The sequence below is a fragment of the Falco naumanni genome, chromosome 6 (genome assembly GCF_017639655.2).
Source record: "Falco naumanni isolate bFalNau1 chromosome 6, bFalNau1.pat, whole genome shotgun sequence".
Classification (NCBI taxonomy): domain Eukaryota; kingdom Metazoa; phylum Chordata; class Aves; order Falconiformes; family Falconidae; genus Falco; species Falco naumanni.
Genome location: NC_054059.1, coordinates 26,792,303 through 26,806,160, shown reverse-complemented (window position 1 = coordinate 26,806,160; position 13,858 = coordinate 26,792,303). Strand labels below are relative to the sequence as shown.

Sequence of the window (13,858 nt, the reverse complement as noted above, 5' to 3'; positions counted from 1 at the left end):
GGAAACTTGGCACCGAGCCGCCGGTGCCGGCTGGCGGCTTCCTTCAGCCCCCCACCCCGCCACAGCCCCGCTTCTCGGCCCGGCGGGGCCACCGCGAAGCCCCGCTGGCTGCCCGCAGCCGGCACCTGGGGTGAGCAGCTCTAGGGGTGAGCAGGTGGCACAGCTGAGCACACCCCGCACACCGCTTTTGATGAGCGTGAGCTCGGTGGCTTCAGTTCTTCTGGTCACAACCGCTGTGGCTCGTGAAGCCGGGGGAAAGCTGAGCTTGTGCAACTGTGCTGCATCCTGCGGCATCCTCCTCAGACACAGCCATGAGCTCCTGGAAGTTTAAACGGGTTTGCATTGCAGAGCAGTCCAGGTTAGGGAGCCTGAGAACTTTAGATTCATGAAAAGAAAATGTCTGAAGGTTCTTTAAGTCTTGGTCCCCAATACTGCCTAAAGCACTGCGAGCAAAGTTACTGCACCAAGCTGAATATACAGTTAGCTTTTACAGGAGGAAAAGTTGGCAGCTGCCTGAGCTGACATGGGCGAGAGAGATGGCTGCCCCCTCATGTGGACACTAGGACAGATCAGTACCAAGCTGCCAGTTGTCATATTCCTCAGTTTCTTGTTGGCACAACAGCTACTGCTGGAGAAGGAGCACCTCCATCATAGCACCAGTTGCTATCTGCAGACCTCCAGGTCCTACACGGCTTTCAGCCTCACACTGCCTTCAGTCAGTCTCCTCATTCTTGCGTGCGCAGTTTAGCATTACCACTGCTGCCAAGGTACGGAGCCATACTCGGATCTCAGCACCTACCAACTGCATGTTGGCTACAGCAGGCTTAAACTGGAGCTTCACTCGCTTCCATTAACTGACAGAACTGCTAATGTAGCAGGACATTCTTAAAGACAATTGCAACACTTCTTTTTTTGTTCTACATCTCAAGAAATATTGTGTTGTGTCTCAGTATATACATATGTGCATACATATGTATATGTATGTATGCCATCGAGCTCACAATCTCTGCATATAGCTTTGCACAGAGATCTTATTGCAGGTGAAAAAGTATCATTTATCTCACCTTGTCTCAGAAACGTCCCTAACTTTCTGAAAGTTTTGGAATCGCAGAAGATTCACTGAGGCTGGCACAGTGACCTAGACCTATTGCAACCTCAGCCCTGAGCTTGTTGCCTAGTGCCTTAGTTGGATGAGAAAAATAGGTTCAAAATACTTTCCTAAAGCAGGAAATCAGTAAAAATTCCTAAATCACTAAAACTCTTTGATGAATACTAATTTTGCTCAACAAGAGACATCTGATACACAAACACTCCAAAAGCATGTCAGAAGAGTGTTGCTCAGTGATTCAGTAAACCAAAACATTAACATTTGAACTGTTTTTCTTTGAAAGGGAAAGTCTCTGTTTCAAGGATCAAACCATGCAGGGAACCTAACACTCAAGCTTACTCAAAACTTCCTGTTCTCTGTAGTTTTATCTATCCTTTCTTAGAAAATGGCAGTTATAAAAACCCTCTTTTTTTTTTCTCCCTCAACTAAGTATGTCTTCAGATTACACTCTCTGCATTACTGTAAAGCCCCACAAAGTAAACCCAGACCAGGGTGGGCCTCCTACAGATGTACAAATCCTAGCAGTGATAAGAAAGACTCACATTTTACTTCCCAAACTGTTCTAGCTCACAGGCTCTATGGTGAGACCTACAAGCAAACATAAATATGCATTGTTATACACTAGCTTTGGATCTACAAGAAATGTTGCAAGCAGGAACTGTAATGAAAATTTCTGTCCTGGAGTCTTCTAGAAGAGGCTCAGAAAAGCATGATGTTCCTTGAAAGTGGTAGGAAGTCTGATTCCTTCCCTTTCTTTCCCATAGAAGTCATCTTACAGTGGCACGATGGAGTCCCAGTACTCAAAATGTTTCAGTTCTGCAAATCTGCACTGAAAAACCTTTTAAAGATAAATATAATTTTTCAAAAATGGTTGAATAATGTTATTAATGGTGCACTGGGTGGTACATAGGTGCACAACTAGCATGGAAGAATCCACTGGATAAACATGGATAATGCTGTTGTGCTCCCTAGTTGCTAAGAAAGCAAAACTTTAGAACAATGATATATTGTTTATGTAAATAATGTATTTTTATTTATTTAAATGAAGAGATTGCTTTCTCCAGTGTGGCTAGTTGGCAGTTCTAGTCAAACAGTGTCTTCCTTGGGAAAAGCAAATTACTGACATGAACTTGTAACATAAATGAGGTTAAAGAAGGAGTCATTATCAAGTCACCTGTGAGGACTAGAAATGGTCCAAGGACAACCAGGGAAGTCATGCAACAGCAGATGTAGTTTTTAGCGTTTGATAAGTGTATTACTTCTTGCTCCACTCCCAGCTAGAAATGATCTCTTCCCTGCTGCATCTGCAGCACCATAAATGGGGGTTTGTCAAGGGCCTTGTAATTGCAGTGACTCATTCTTCCTTGGGATGCAAGAATCCAAAGGGTGTCACTGAAATCACCAAATAGAAAATTAAAACCCACGTGCAATTAAGTTATGAAATGCATGTGAAACACACAATATTAATATAGACACAGATTAGGTGTGTTTGAAAGAAGTCCGCCATGGGCCTCTGATGGTATATATGTGATCTCCAGCTCAGGAAGTATTTAAACAGATGACTTTTAGAATATGGGAAAAGATCATAGAATTATAGCATACCAGGTTGGAAGGCACCTCAAGGATCTTCTGGTCCAACATTTCTTGGCAAAAAGATGTTGGGAGGGGTTCCTTCTATGTCCTTTCCTTACTCTTCTCCAAACATCTGGCACTGGCCACTGGCACAAGCAGAGCAGGAGAGAGTCTTTTGTCCTGACACTGTACTAACTTCTGTGTTCTTTTGGTCTTATCCCCAGAGCTTTGTCTTTACCGGAGGGCCCTTTACTAGTGTCCTTTAAAGTTTATTCTGCATGAAAACAGCTGTGTTCTATTTGCATGTATTTTATGTACCTACGCATTTCATGAGCCTTCAACTGAAGTAATTCCTGCCTGTGTCTCAGACAGCTGTTTATCTACAGGTCAGGGCTGTGCACTTAGATATACTTCTAAAGCTAAAGATTCATTCATTTTCAGGTTGTTTTTTGTCTTTTTCCACTTTGGTCAAATGAAGAACATTTTGAATGGTCCTACAGCTTCTTGTTATGCCTGTATCTCAAGCACAGTGAGCCCTCAAAGATGTCAAGAGGCTCCAGAACAGTGTTTTTCATATAATTAGCATATTTGCTCTTCAACATAATTTAATATTATACAGACATCAAAATGATAAAGGTCCTTGTGAAGAAACTGAGTACTTACTGTAAGTTAATTTCAAAACATATTCATGCTCTCTACACTGGTTTTAAATACAAAGACCTGTCTTGGACATAAAAAGCAATTCTTCCTATAATTTTACCTGAACTCTTTCTGTATCATCTGGTGGGAAAGACCTAAAATCTTGCAAGAAGATATTTTTAAATAACTAGCAAGGAGGACAGACATCACATGCCTATTATAAATGATCTCATAAGCATATTATAAAAGAGTTGGAAGCACCACCAGCTTGGCTCAAGAAAGCTTGTAAACAAGGTTTTATCAAAGTAGTGGGAGGGGAAAAGGAAAAACGAAAGTAAGCTCTTTCTGTTTAGTTAGCAGGGAAGGGAAAAGTAACGGTGTATCAGGAAAACAGAAACAGAAGAACAAGAGGACACACAGGTCAGTGTGGGACGCTGCCATCCTTTCAAGTGCTTTTGAAATGAAATGTGGCTGCAAGTCAATGACCTAAAAAAAAATAAGTGAACAGAAATGTGGTAAATAAGCTTCAGTGTAGAAAAAAGGGAAGGCAATACATGCAGGAAAGAATAACTGAAACCTTTAATAGCTGACACTGAGCTCAGTAGTAGCACTAAGTTCTCAGGAAAGAGATCTGGGAGTCACTTTTACTACCCCTCTGAAATCAATGGCTCTGTGAGAGGCAGTAGCAAAAAGAGACAACAAAAAGCTTGGTTATCATCCAGAAAGGTACTGAGAACAAGGCAGATGGCATTATTTGCTGTTCTGTGAAACTTTGGTGCGTGCAGCCATAGCTTGGCTAGTGGTACTGTTCAGCTCTCCACATCTTGGCAGGACCTTATGGAGTTAAAGACACTATCCCCGTATCTAAATGATCAGGGGGACGAAGCAGTTGCCTCAGAAGAGGTGGGGGCTCTCATTTCTGACATGAAAAAGCTGAAGAGGGAAAATCTGAGTCAGCTTTACAAAATCATGACGGTGATAAATAAGCTGAATGTTGAACTGTTATTCACCAAAGTCAGTAGTATTACTGGAAGGGGCACTTGTTGAAACAAGTAGGATATGAATTTAAAACTTATAAAAGAAAACTGGTTTATGCAACAGATGCATTGATGGAATTTAAGACCACAGGGGCTTGTGGAGGTAGACTGTACCGTAGAGTCAAAAAGGGATTTAAACAGAGGTATGAACAAGGGTCCATAAATAGGTGTTAAAAGGAAGAGATGAGGATGTGCTGTCTAACATTCTAATTCAGTGACTGTGGATGCTGGATGAACACAAGGGCTAGGAGCAGGCACCATGGATAAGCCAGGCTTATGCACAGCATGTCATTCTACCAGACATAATATTGGGCAAGAAGAGCCACTACTCTGACTCAGTAGTGCATATTATTATGTTTCTAAAATTACCATCTATTTGTTTCTTGTATAATGAACCATGTTTCACTTTGTGTCTTTTGGCACCCATACCCAGCTGCCATAGCCACGTGTTTGAGTGATGTGGAACAACACAGGAGTTCTCAGGTATGAAAAAGGGCATGTTTCACCTTAAAATAAAGTCAGTTTTGGTACCAGCTGCTGAGACTGTATTAAAGAGCCTCTAGAGCTGTACTCCCAGTTCCTGCTGTGGCTCAGCCTTCCAGCAGCTTCCTCAGCATGGGTAGTTCCCAACTAGTACAGCTATCTTTAGCTAACTGGTACTGTCTACCAGCTGCTCCCCTCTCCCTGCAGATACACCAAGCAAAAGATATATATGTGCAGCGTGTTTGAGCTGACCAGAGGAAGACATCAAGTGTCTGAGGGATTTCTTATAGAGTGTGCTTGCTTGCAGAGTATAATTTTTCAGAAGATGCACCAGAAGTTTAACTTTAGATTAACTGAGAGTTTTCCAACTATTGAAAAGGAGAAATAAGATTCTGCAGAGGTGCAGATTCTCCTTCATTTCAGGTTACAAATTCTGAAAACCCAAAATCCACATTTTGGGCAACATTACTCATAGCAGCTGACATGGGACTAAGTGTGCGTTGCAGCTATTTGCAGTGCTTCTGGTTCCTGCCCCTGAGCCGATGAAAGCTGAAATTGGCCATCACAAAGTTATGGAAACACTGCAGGCTTGGGAAAGTCTGTTGTACTTCCAAAATTATTTGAGTCCGTTGGTCTTGTTATAAAGCTATTGAGTAACAGAATAATGGGAATAAGTTACCGATGTGTCCCGACAGCTCGGTGCTACTTGGGCACTGCAACACAGAAAACCAGTTCAGTGTGGTTTATGCCTTGCTTATCTCTTTGGCCGAGTCCGAAGCAGCGGAGTGTATTTGTGTTGCCTTTTTTTTTTTTTTTTTATTATTTATTTTGGAGAACGCCAGGATTTAGCCGTGGGAGGGGCTGGCAGACCGAATCCTGGGGCTAAGACCTTAGCTTTCACTTTCTTTTCCGGCCAGTCCTTGCACGGAGCCATTTCCCACGGGGACCGCGCCCGTTCACCCCAGCGCCGCTGCGGCGGGGCGGGGGTGCCGCAGAAAGCCCTCCCCGCCCGGAGCGGCCCCTGCCTGCCGAGCCTTCCCCGGTAGCCAGGCTCTCTCCCTGCCGGCGGGGCTGGTTTCGTTTCCCTCCGGCTCCTCCTCCCGGCTACGGCCGCGATGCTGCGGCGCTGCGCCCCGCTCCCGCCTGTCCCGCAGCCCCTGCGCCGCATCCTGCCGCCCGCCGCCCCCGCCGTCCGGCAGCGCCTGCGGGAGGTGAGCGCCCGCCGGGGCCGCCCGCAGCGCTGCGGGAGCGGGGTCCGCGCCCCGGCGCCTCCAGCTGCGGGGCCGTGCGGCGGGCGGGTGTGAAGGGTCACGTCTCTTTGCAGTGCGCGGCGCGGATCCCGGAGGCTGGAGAGCTGCTCGACCTGCTGGAGAAATGCCCGGAGCGCCAGCAGAAGGGAGGTTTTCCCGTCGTAGTCTTTGAGGGGCTGGATGCCACAGGTAAGGGCAGTGTGTGGTTGAAGAAACACGGATGAGAAATTGTTGGAAAGAGCAAGCGCTAGGGCTTTCAGCCAGGCGTAAGGCTTAAAAAGTCAAAAAATCCTGGAAACCTGTGACAGATTTGAAGGAATTAGGAATTAGAAATACCAGTCTGTCTTCTCTTGTAAGAGATCAAACAGTCTGTGCTAATTTTCATTCAGTGGATGAATTCTTTATCTACATAAATGAAAGAATACACAGAGTGGAGTGCTGGAAATTACATTTCTTGTGCAGGTGATGAAACACGCTTTTACCGGAGAGTTTTCAAATAAATGAACTGAAGTAGTGGTAGACTGGGAAACTGGAAGCAGTTTGGCTCAGGGAGAAGTGTTAGCTGCCTCTGGATAGCTTTGTTTTCTGACTTATAAGTTAAGGATAAATTAAAATCCCCTCTAAAAAGAAAGTACTGGCGGACAGCATGGTGACATCCACATGAACTGTGACCTAGAAAAATATTGTAGATGCATATATAGGGAAATTGTCTTGCACTTAATGCATTTAAGGCAGCGAAGACCTAAAGCTGGCAAGAGGGAGGGGTGGAAGGTGTTGAGAATAGGAAGTGGAGTAGGTCCTGCAACAATTCCTGCAACTAAACTCAGAATAGTTTCCCACTGAAAACCTTATCGCAAGATACTCTGGTTACATAGGTGTCAGAATACGTGCTCTGAGTGAATGGATAGGAGCAGTTTTCAGTTTTTAAAACTCAGCTGTATCTGTGCATAATGTAACAAATATTTCCTTATGTAAATGAAATGCAGGCAAAACCACCGTAACCCAGTCAGTTAAGGACACCCTGAATGGCATCCTGCTAAGGTCCCCACCAGATTGCATCAGCCAGTGGAGAACAGTGTTTGATGATGAGCCAGAGTCCATTAAAAGAGCATTTTATGCTGCGGGCAACTACATTCTTGCTTCAGAAATAGCAAAAGCATCCACTCAAGCACCTGTGATCATAGACAGGTTTGTATATTTAAGAAGTCCTCTTATGTCAGTACCATCATATAGTTGTTCGGTGTTACAAGCAGCAGTTACCAATCATAGTGTCTGGGTTTCCTCTTCTTTTCTTTTTTCTTTTCTTTTTTCTTTTCTTTTTTTTTCTTTTCTTTTTTCTTTTCTTTTTTCTTTTCTTTTTTTCTTTTCCTCTCCTCTCCTCTCCTCTCCTCTCCTCTCCTCTCCTCTCCTCTCCTCTCCTCTCCTCTCCTCTCCTCTCCTCTCCTCTCCTCTCCTCTCCTCTCCTCTCCTCTCCTCTCCTCTCCTCTCCTCTCCTCTCCTCTCCTCTCCTCTCCTCTCCTCTCCTCTCCTCTCCTCTCCTCTCCTCTCCTCTCCTCTCCTCTCCTTTTTTCTTTTCTTTTTTTTTGGAAGCGCTACTTTGCATATAGTCAGATAAATATTAAATCTTCTAGAGAGAAATACTTCTAATTAACAGTAAGATGGGGGACTTCCATCTGTGTAATACTCATAACTGGCTTTAGGACACATGGAAAGTCTTACATCTTCTGTTAGGAATAAGCGGAGGCATGGACTGTGCAGCCCAAGACAAACTAGGGCTCTGTGACCTGCAGAGAATGAGGGCTGCTGATGCCTATCTCTAAGAGGCATCTGAGGTATGAACGGATTAGAAGGACCGAGTTTTAGGTAGACTTGCTCCTTGAGGATGTAAAGCCAGAAATATACTTCCTACTTTTTTGGCTTTGTTTATGTCGTTTCTTGTTTTCACCAGCCGTGTAGGCAGCTTTCAGTATTACTCTTACTAAAGTAAGTTTAGATGCACTTTGAAATCTCTGGCTTATTTCAGTACATGTACTTTAACCTCCTGCACAGCACACACACACGGAAGCTGTGTGTGTGAGTGCTAGTTTCAACCAGCCACAAAACCACTGAAATACATAAAATACAGTGCCTCAGAGTGGTGGGAATGCTAAATGCAAGTGGAATGCATAACCCTTAGCAAAGTCTGTCTTCATTCACATGTGGTTGAAGACTGCATGTTCTCTACCAAACCTGTTGCATGAAGTAGGATAGGTACCGCAAAAAAGGGACAAGAATATTGGATTTTGACATGTAATGTAACTCTTCTTTTGACCTCTCTCTCTAGATGGGAAGACTTTTCTTTTGATAGGAATAATTGGAACACTCTTTGCATAATGTGTAGCTTCTGCCATATGTTTTAGTTAATATTTCACAGTAATGCTGAGTACTGTGTTGCATATTACCGCTCTGTTAAGAAATAATGGATGTCAGAGAACTGTTCTTTACATTTCCCTTCAAAATCACAGTGTCACCTACCTTGTCATTATTGCACTTGCCATTATAGTGACACCTGTCTCCTATGTTACTGAAGAATTAGTGTCCTCTTTAAAATTTTTCTTTCCATTTATATCTTCCTGACAGATACTGGCACAGCACAGCTGCCTACACAATTGCCACTGAAATAACTGGGGAAGTCCAGGGTCTTCCACCAGCTCATGATGAGGTATACCAGTGGCCTGAAGATCTGCTTAAACCTGATCTTGTTCTTCTCCTGACTGTTGATCCTGAAGAGCGAGTCCGGAGACTTCAGCGTCGGGGGCTGAAGAAAACAAAGGAGGAAGCTGAGCTGGAAACTAACAGTTTGTTTCGCCAAAGGTACACTTTAATGAGGATTAAGAGGATGGAGGCAATCTTGGCTCCTGTCTGATCAGTGGCAAATGTCCCACTCACATTGCTGAGACAAGGCTTTCCTACATCTAAGCTTTTGGGTTGGGGTTTGGGTTCTTTTTGGAAAGGATTCATGGCTGACAAGGAGAGTAAATTCTGTCAGTTCTGACTGAAAGTGTTTGAAAGCCGCAGTTGAAGAACTTCATTCTCCTGCAAAGGAGCTTTGAGTTAAAATACTTGTATTTTGCTATGTGCTACTTTTGTTGTAGCACCTTTGTGGCAGAAGTGGAGGAAGCAGGGCAATAAGCAGGATTGCAACCCTGGCCTTCGGGAAAGCTGACTTTGGCCTCTTCAGGGACCTACTTGGGGGAATCCCACGGATTAGGGCTCTGGAAGATGGGGGTGTCCAAGAGAGCTGGCTAATATTCAAGCATCACTTCCTCCAAGCTCAGGATAGGTGCACCCTATCAGTAAATAATCAAACGAAAGGGACAGGAGGCCTGCATGGGTGGTTATCAGGAATAATGGATTCACCAAGGGGAAATCATGCCTGGACAATCTAATAGCCTTCTCTGATGGAGTGACTGGCTGGGTAGATGAGGGGAGAGCAGTGGGTGTTGTCTACCTTGACCTCAGCGAGGCTTCTGACACTGTCTCCCATAACACCCTCACAGGTAGGCTCAGGCAGTGTGGGTGAGATGGGTGGGCAGGGGGGTGGGCTGAGAACCGGCTGAGTGGCAGAGCTCAGGGGGTTGTGATCAACAGTGCAGAGTCCTGCTGGAGGCCTGTGGCTCGTGGTGTTCCCAGGGGTCAGTACTGGGTCCAGTCCTGTCCAACTGATTCATCAGTGCCCTGGATGCAGGGACGGAGTGTCCCCTCAGCACGTTTGCTGGTGACACAGCACGGGGAGGAGTGGCTGAGACCCCAGCAGGCTGCGCTGCCATTCAGCGAGACCTGGGCAGGCTGGGGAGCTGGGCGGAGAGGGACCTCATGGAGTTCAGCAAAGGCAAGTGGAGGGTCCTGCCCCTGGGCAGGAATAACCCCCCGCACCAGTACAGGCTGGGGCTGGCCTGCTGGGAGGCAGCTCTGCGGGGAAGGGCCTGGGAGCTCTGGTGGGCAGCGAGGTGCCCATGGGCCAGCAGTCTGCCCTGGTGGCCAAGGCCAATGGGACCCTGGGGTGCATTAGGAGGAGCACGGCCAGCAGGTCAAGGGAGGTCATTGTCCCCTCTGCTCTGCCCCAGTGAGGTTGCGTCTGGGGAGCTGCGTCCAGTGCTGGGCTCCCCAGTTCAAGACTGACTGGAAACTACTGGAGAGGGTCCGGCGGAGGGCTAGAAAGGTGATGAAGGACTGGAGCATCTCCCTTGTGAGGGAAGGCTGAGAGAGCTGGGCCTGTTTAGCCTGGAGAAGACCGAGAGGGGATCTTATCAATGCCTGCAGATATCTTAAGGGCAAGTGTCAAGAGGATGGGGCCGGGCTCTTGTCAGTGGTGCCCAGCGACAGGACAAGGGGCAACGGGCACAAACTGCAACACAGGCAGTTCCACCTGAATATGAAGAAGAACCTTTCCTGTGAGGGTGCCAGAACCCTGGCACAGGCTGCTCAGAGAGGCTGTGTGGTCTCCTTCTCTGGAGACATTCAAAATCTGCCTGGACATGACTCTGCAACATGCTGTGGGTAAACCTGCTTTAGCAGGGGGTTGGACTAGATGATCTCCAGAGGTGCCTTCCAACCCTGACCATTCTGTGATTCTGTGTTTCTTTCTTATTGAGGTCATGAAGAAGAGAGACCTAAAAATTCCAGAACTGGGAGGCAAGAAGTTGAAACACTTAACTTCCCCAGAAAATTATGGAATTAAGATCCAGATTAAGAGAATAAAATTTAGATGTCCTCTTGTAGATATCTTTAGTTGCGCTAAGTGTGTCAGGTCCCGATATAGTCAGTAAATTCAATGGAACCTTCCAGCAGCTTGGAGTTCAGTAATCTAAGTATAACTATCTAGAGCCATTTGATATGATCTGAGACATCTGCGTAAGGCTGGCAGAAGTGATGCAGAACCTGTGGACACTTTCTGGATCAGCAACTGGAAGCTGAATGAGATAGTCCTGAGCATCTCTAGCAGTACTAGATAAATTTGCTTAAGCAACTGAGTTGCACCCTAGGTATCCTACGTCAGAGTGTGTTGAATTGCTGTCTAGGCCCCACCAAATGTATCGATTAGATCATCATTGTCTACAGCGGAAACTTAAATACCTAGTGCTCATGTAGATACCTCAGTATAGACACCTGAATGTCAGTGTCCGTATCTACAAATTGCAAAACTGACATCTACCTCTAGGGTTTTAACATTTCTGGTGATCATATACCTTAAAAATATCCATTACTTAATTCTGACAGAAACGCTGTGTGGACACAGGGTTCATATAGTGGGACCTGCAGAGAGATGGGTGGGCTAGGGAGCATGCTGCTATTTAAGAATCTTTTATGTTCCAGTTCTGTTACTTCTTATTTCTGTCAGAAAGCCTTTGGTTATTTCTACTTGTTAATTATGTCAACCTGGATGTAAGAACATCCAGAATCTTGCTTTGTTTGTCTTATGAATCGCAGCCTGAACGTTTGGCATTAGTAATTGTGGGAACATAGAAAATTATATTCACATCCTCATTCATCCTTGTGTGCTAAATGCAGGAAGTTCTGAATTGTGAGAAGGCTTATAGTCTGAGTGAGGAGGTTTTCATCCTGTATTTCATCCCAATGTTCATCCGGTTAACAAAGTTGATCAGAGGAAAGGGTTGGACTATGTGTCAACTCTGTAATCCAGTAACTCAAAGCTCAGATCAGTCAGTGAGCACACCTACACAACGCCGTGCCATATAGTTCAGAGACACCTTAGTGGGCTTTGAATAAATTAATACAGGTGTTAGAAGCAGGCTGTCCATTGTACTGCTATACCAGACTGTATCCAGTGCTAAGCTGTAAAGAAAAAAATACTTCAGTGCCATGCCATGTGAATATGGATAGAGTTCTGGGAATCAATGTCAAGGAAACTATGTGCTTTGAGGTTTGCATTTTAATAGTTACAAATGGTTTTTTGCTCTTTGCAGTAGCTTTCATTCTTAGCATACTAGATTTTTTTCCCTTTGTCTCTGCAGTGCAAACACTTTCTTCCGAGACTGATGACTAATGCCATTTCATATCCCTGCCATTTGAAGTTTTATTTCTCTTGTTTTGATTTTAAATAGAGTTGAAGAGTCCTACAGAAGGATGGTGAATCCTGCATGCCAAGAGGTTGATGCTAGTGCCTCCAAGGAAGAGGTTCTCAAGACAGTACTACAACTAATTAGTGAACACTGTGCTTTGTGAAAGCAATTTCTTTGTTATAACAGTTAAAATACACTTTTTAGTGCACTTAAATATTGCCTCTCTGGTTTTGGTACCTGAAAATGCACTGTGATGTATTTTGTCCCACAGAATAATCTTTCTTCTGTCAACAGTAATCTGTGCAGGTTATCTGTTTCTCTGTTGTTTACTGTACTTTTCTGTATAAGGGGAAAATACCACTCACATCTATTACTGAGAAGTGTAGGTTCGTATTTAAGAGTGCTGATAATATATATACAGTGAGTGGCGTCAAACACTATTGATTGCACACATGCAGTATGTATTCATAGTCCATGCTCTTCTTTAAGCCAAGGCTACTTAGGAAGACTAACAGAACAGCAAAGCAGGGTACACCAAACCAACATTCCCTATCTCATGTCTGTTAGAATTAAAGGTCTGCCAGAGGTTGTGTGCCACATAAAGGATGTTAATGTGCATAATCACTCCCATACTTCCTGTTTCTGTGGCATTTCTGACACATTTTTGTCCACAGTGTCTAAAAAGACTGCACTATTACTTTAATGTACATTTGTAACAAATGTAGAGGTTTGTCACTGGCTGCTGAAATGCGGGCAGGTCTGGGAGAGCAGCGGCTGGTATGCACAAATGCCAGCCATCACACACCCAGCAAGAGCATCACCTGCTTCATGTGTTTGAAACTGTTTTGCTGGGCAGTTTGATGGTTACAAGGGTTCATATTTTGGGTTCATTGCTTAAAAGACCTAGAGCTCTAAATATATCCATGCAGATTCAGAAACTTAGGCTGCTTCTTGGTAGCTAACTGTTTTTCTGCAGCTTTGGAGTGTGATCATTGGGTAAGACTGGGAGGTTAGCCCGTGACACAGTGCTATCCTGAGGCCGTCAGTCTCTGTCGTGCAGTCCCGAGCATGGTTAGCCTATGCAGCATCCCTGCTTACCTGCAGCCAGCCTATTCTGGAGGCCAGGCATTTGCTAGCACAGAAGGTGGCTGCTCTCTGTCAGTCATCCTCAGGGCACTGGACGTGCCAAAGCATGTTTCTTTTATTACTACCCCAGCAAATTTGGTAATTTGATAATTTACTGACTTACTAGTACAGACCTAGCTTTAGGACGTGATCCTGAGAAGATCTTGATGCTAAAGTTCTCAGAGCATCTGGGGTATTAGACTGGTAAAGTACACATGCAGAAACTTAATTTCAGGCTTCTCAATAGTTCTGTTAAAGTCAGTAAACCCAGCCCTTACTGAACAATAAAAGCAATTAGTAAATTTCAGGTGTTTCTTGAAGTACAAAACAATACTCTTATTGGCCCAAATTAAGCTGTGTGTACTGTTTAATTATTAAAAAAAGTCTCCGAGTGTTTTAGATGAGAGAATTTTACGAGAAATGCTATTTTATTTGATAGAACTCACTATAGTATTTCAAGCACCTTTGTTTTGTCATTTTTAGTCTCATTTGCTTTCTTTTTTTTGGTTTAGAGGAGAATAGATACTTAAATAAAACGGTATTCTGTTGCTCAAACATAGACATCCACAGTCCGTTAGTCTC

At 44.5% G+C, this 13,858-nt stretch overlaps 1 protein-coding gene across 1 annotated transcript; it reads left to right on the top strand.

Annotated features, from left to right (window-relative positions):
* The first annotated feature begins 5,749 nt into the window (after positions 1–5,749).
* Positions 5,750–12,365, top strand: CMPK2 (cytidine/uridine monophosphate kinase 2). The gene is made up of 5 exons (XM_040599094.1): positions 5,750–6,050; positions 6,164–6,278; positions 7,076–7,277; positions 8,709–8,942; positions 12,194–12,365. Exons 1-5 carry the CDS (start codon positions 5,955–5,957, stop codon positions 12,312–12,314), a joined length of 768 nt encoding a protein of 255 aa, XP_040455028.1. The 5' UTR covers positions 5,750–5,954; the 3' UTR covers positions 12,315–12,365.
* The last annotated feature ends 1,493 nt before the right edge of the window (positions 12,366–13,858 follow it).

What these genes read in the sequence shown, in the direction of transcription:
- CMPK2 (XM_040599094.1), top strand. Translation starts at nt 5,955, where the DNA reads ATGCTGCGGCGCTGCGCCCCGCTCCCGCCTGTCCCGCAGCCCCTGCGC. An exon ending in TCCGGCAGCGCCTGCGGGAG is followed by an intron (nt 6,051 to 6,163) that starts GTGAGCGCCCGC and finishes GTCTCTTTGCAG; the next exon opens with TGCGCGGCGCGGATCCCGGA. An exon ending in TGAGGGGCTGGATGCCACAG is followed by an intron (nt 6,279 to 7,075) that starts GTAAGGGCAGTG and finishes AATGAAATGCAG; the next exon opens with GCAAAACCACCGTAACCCAG.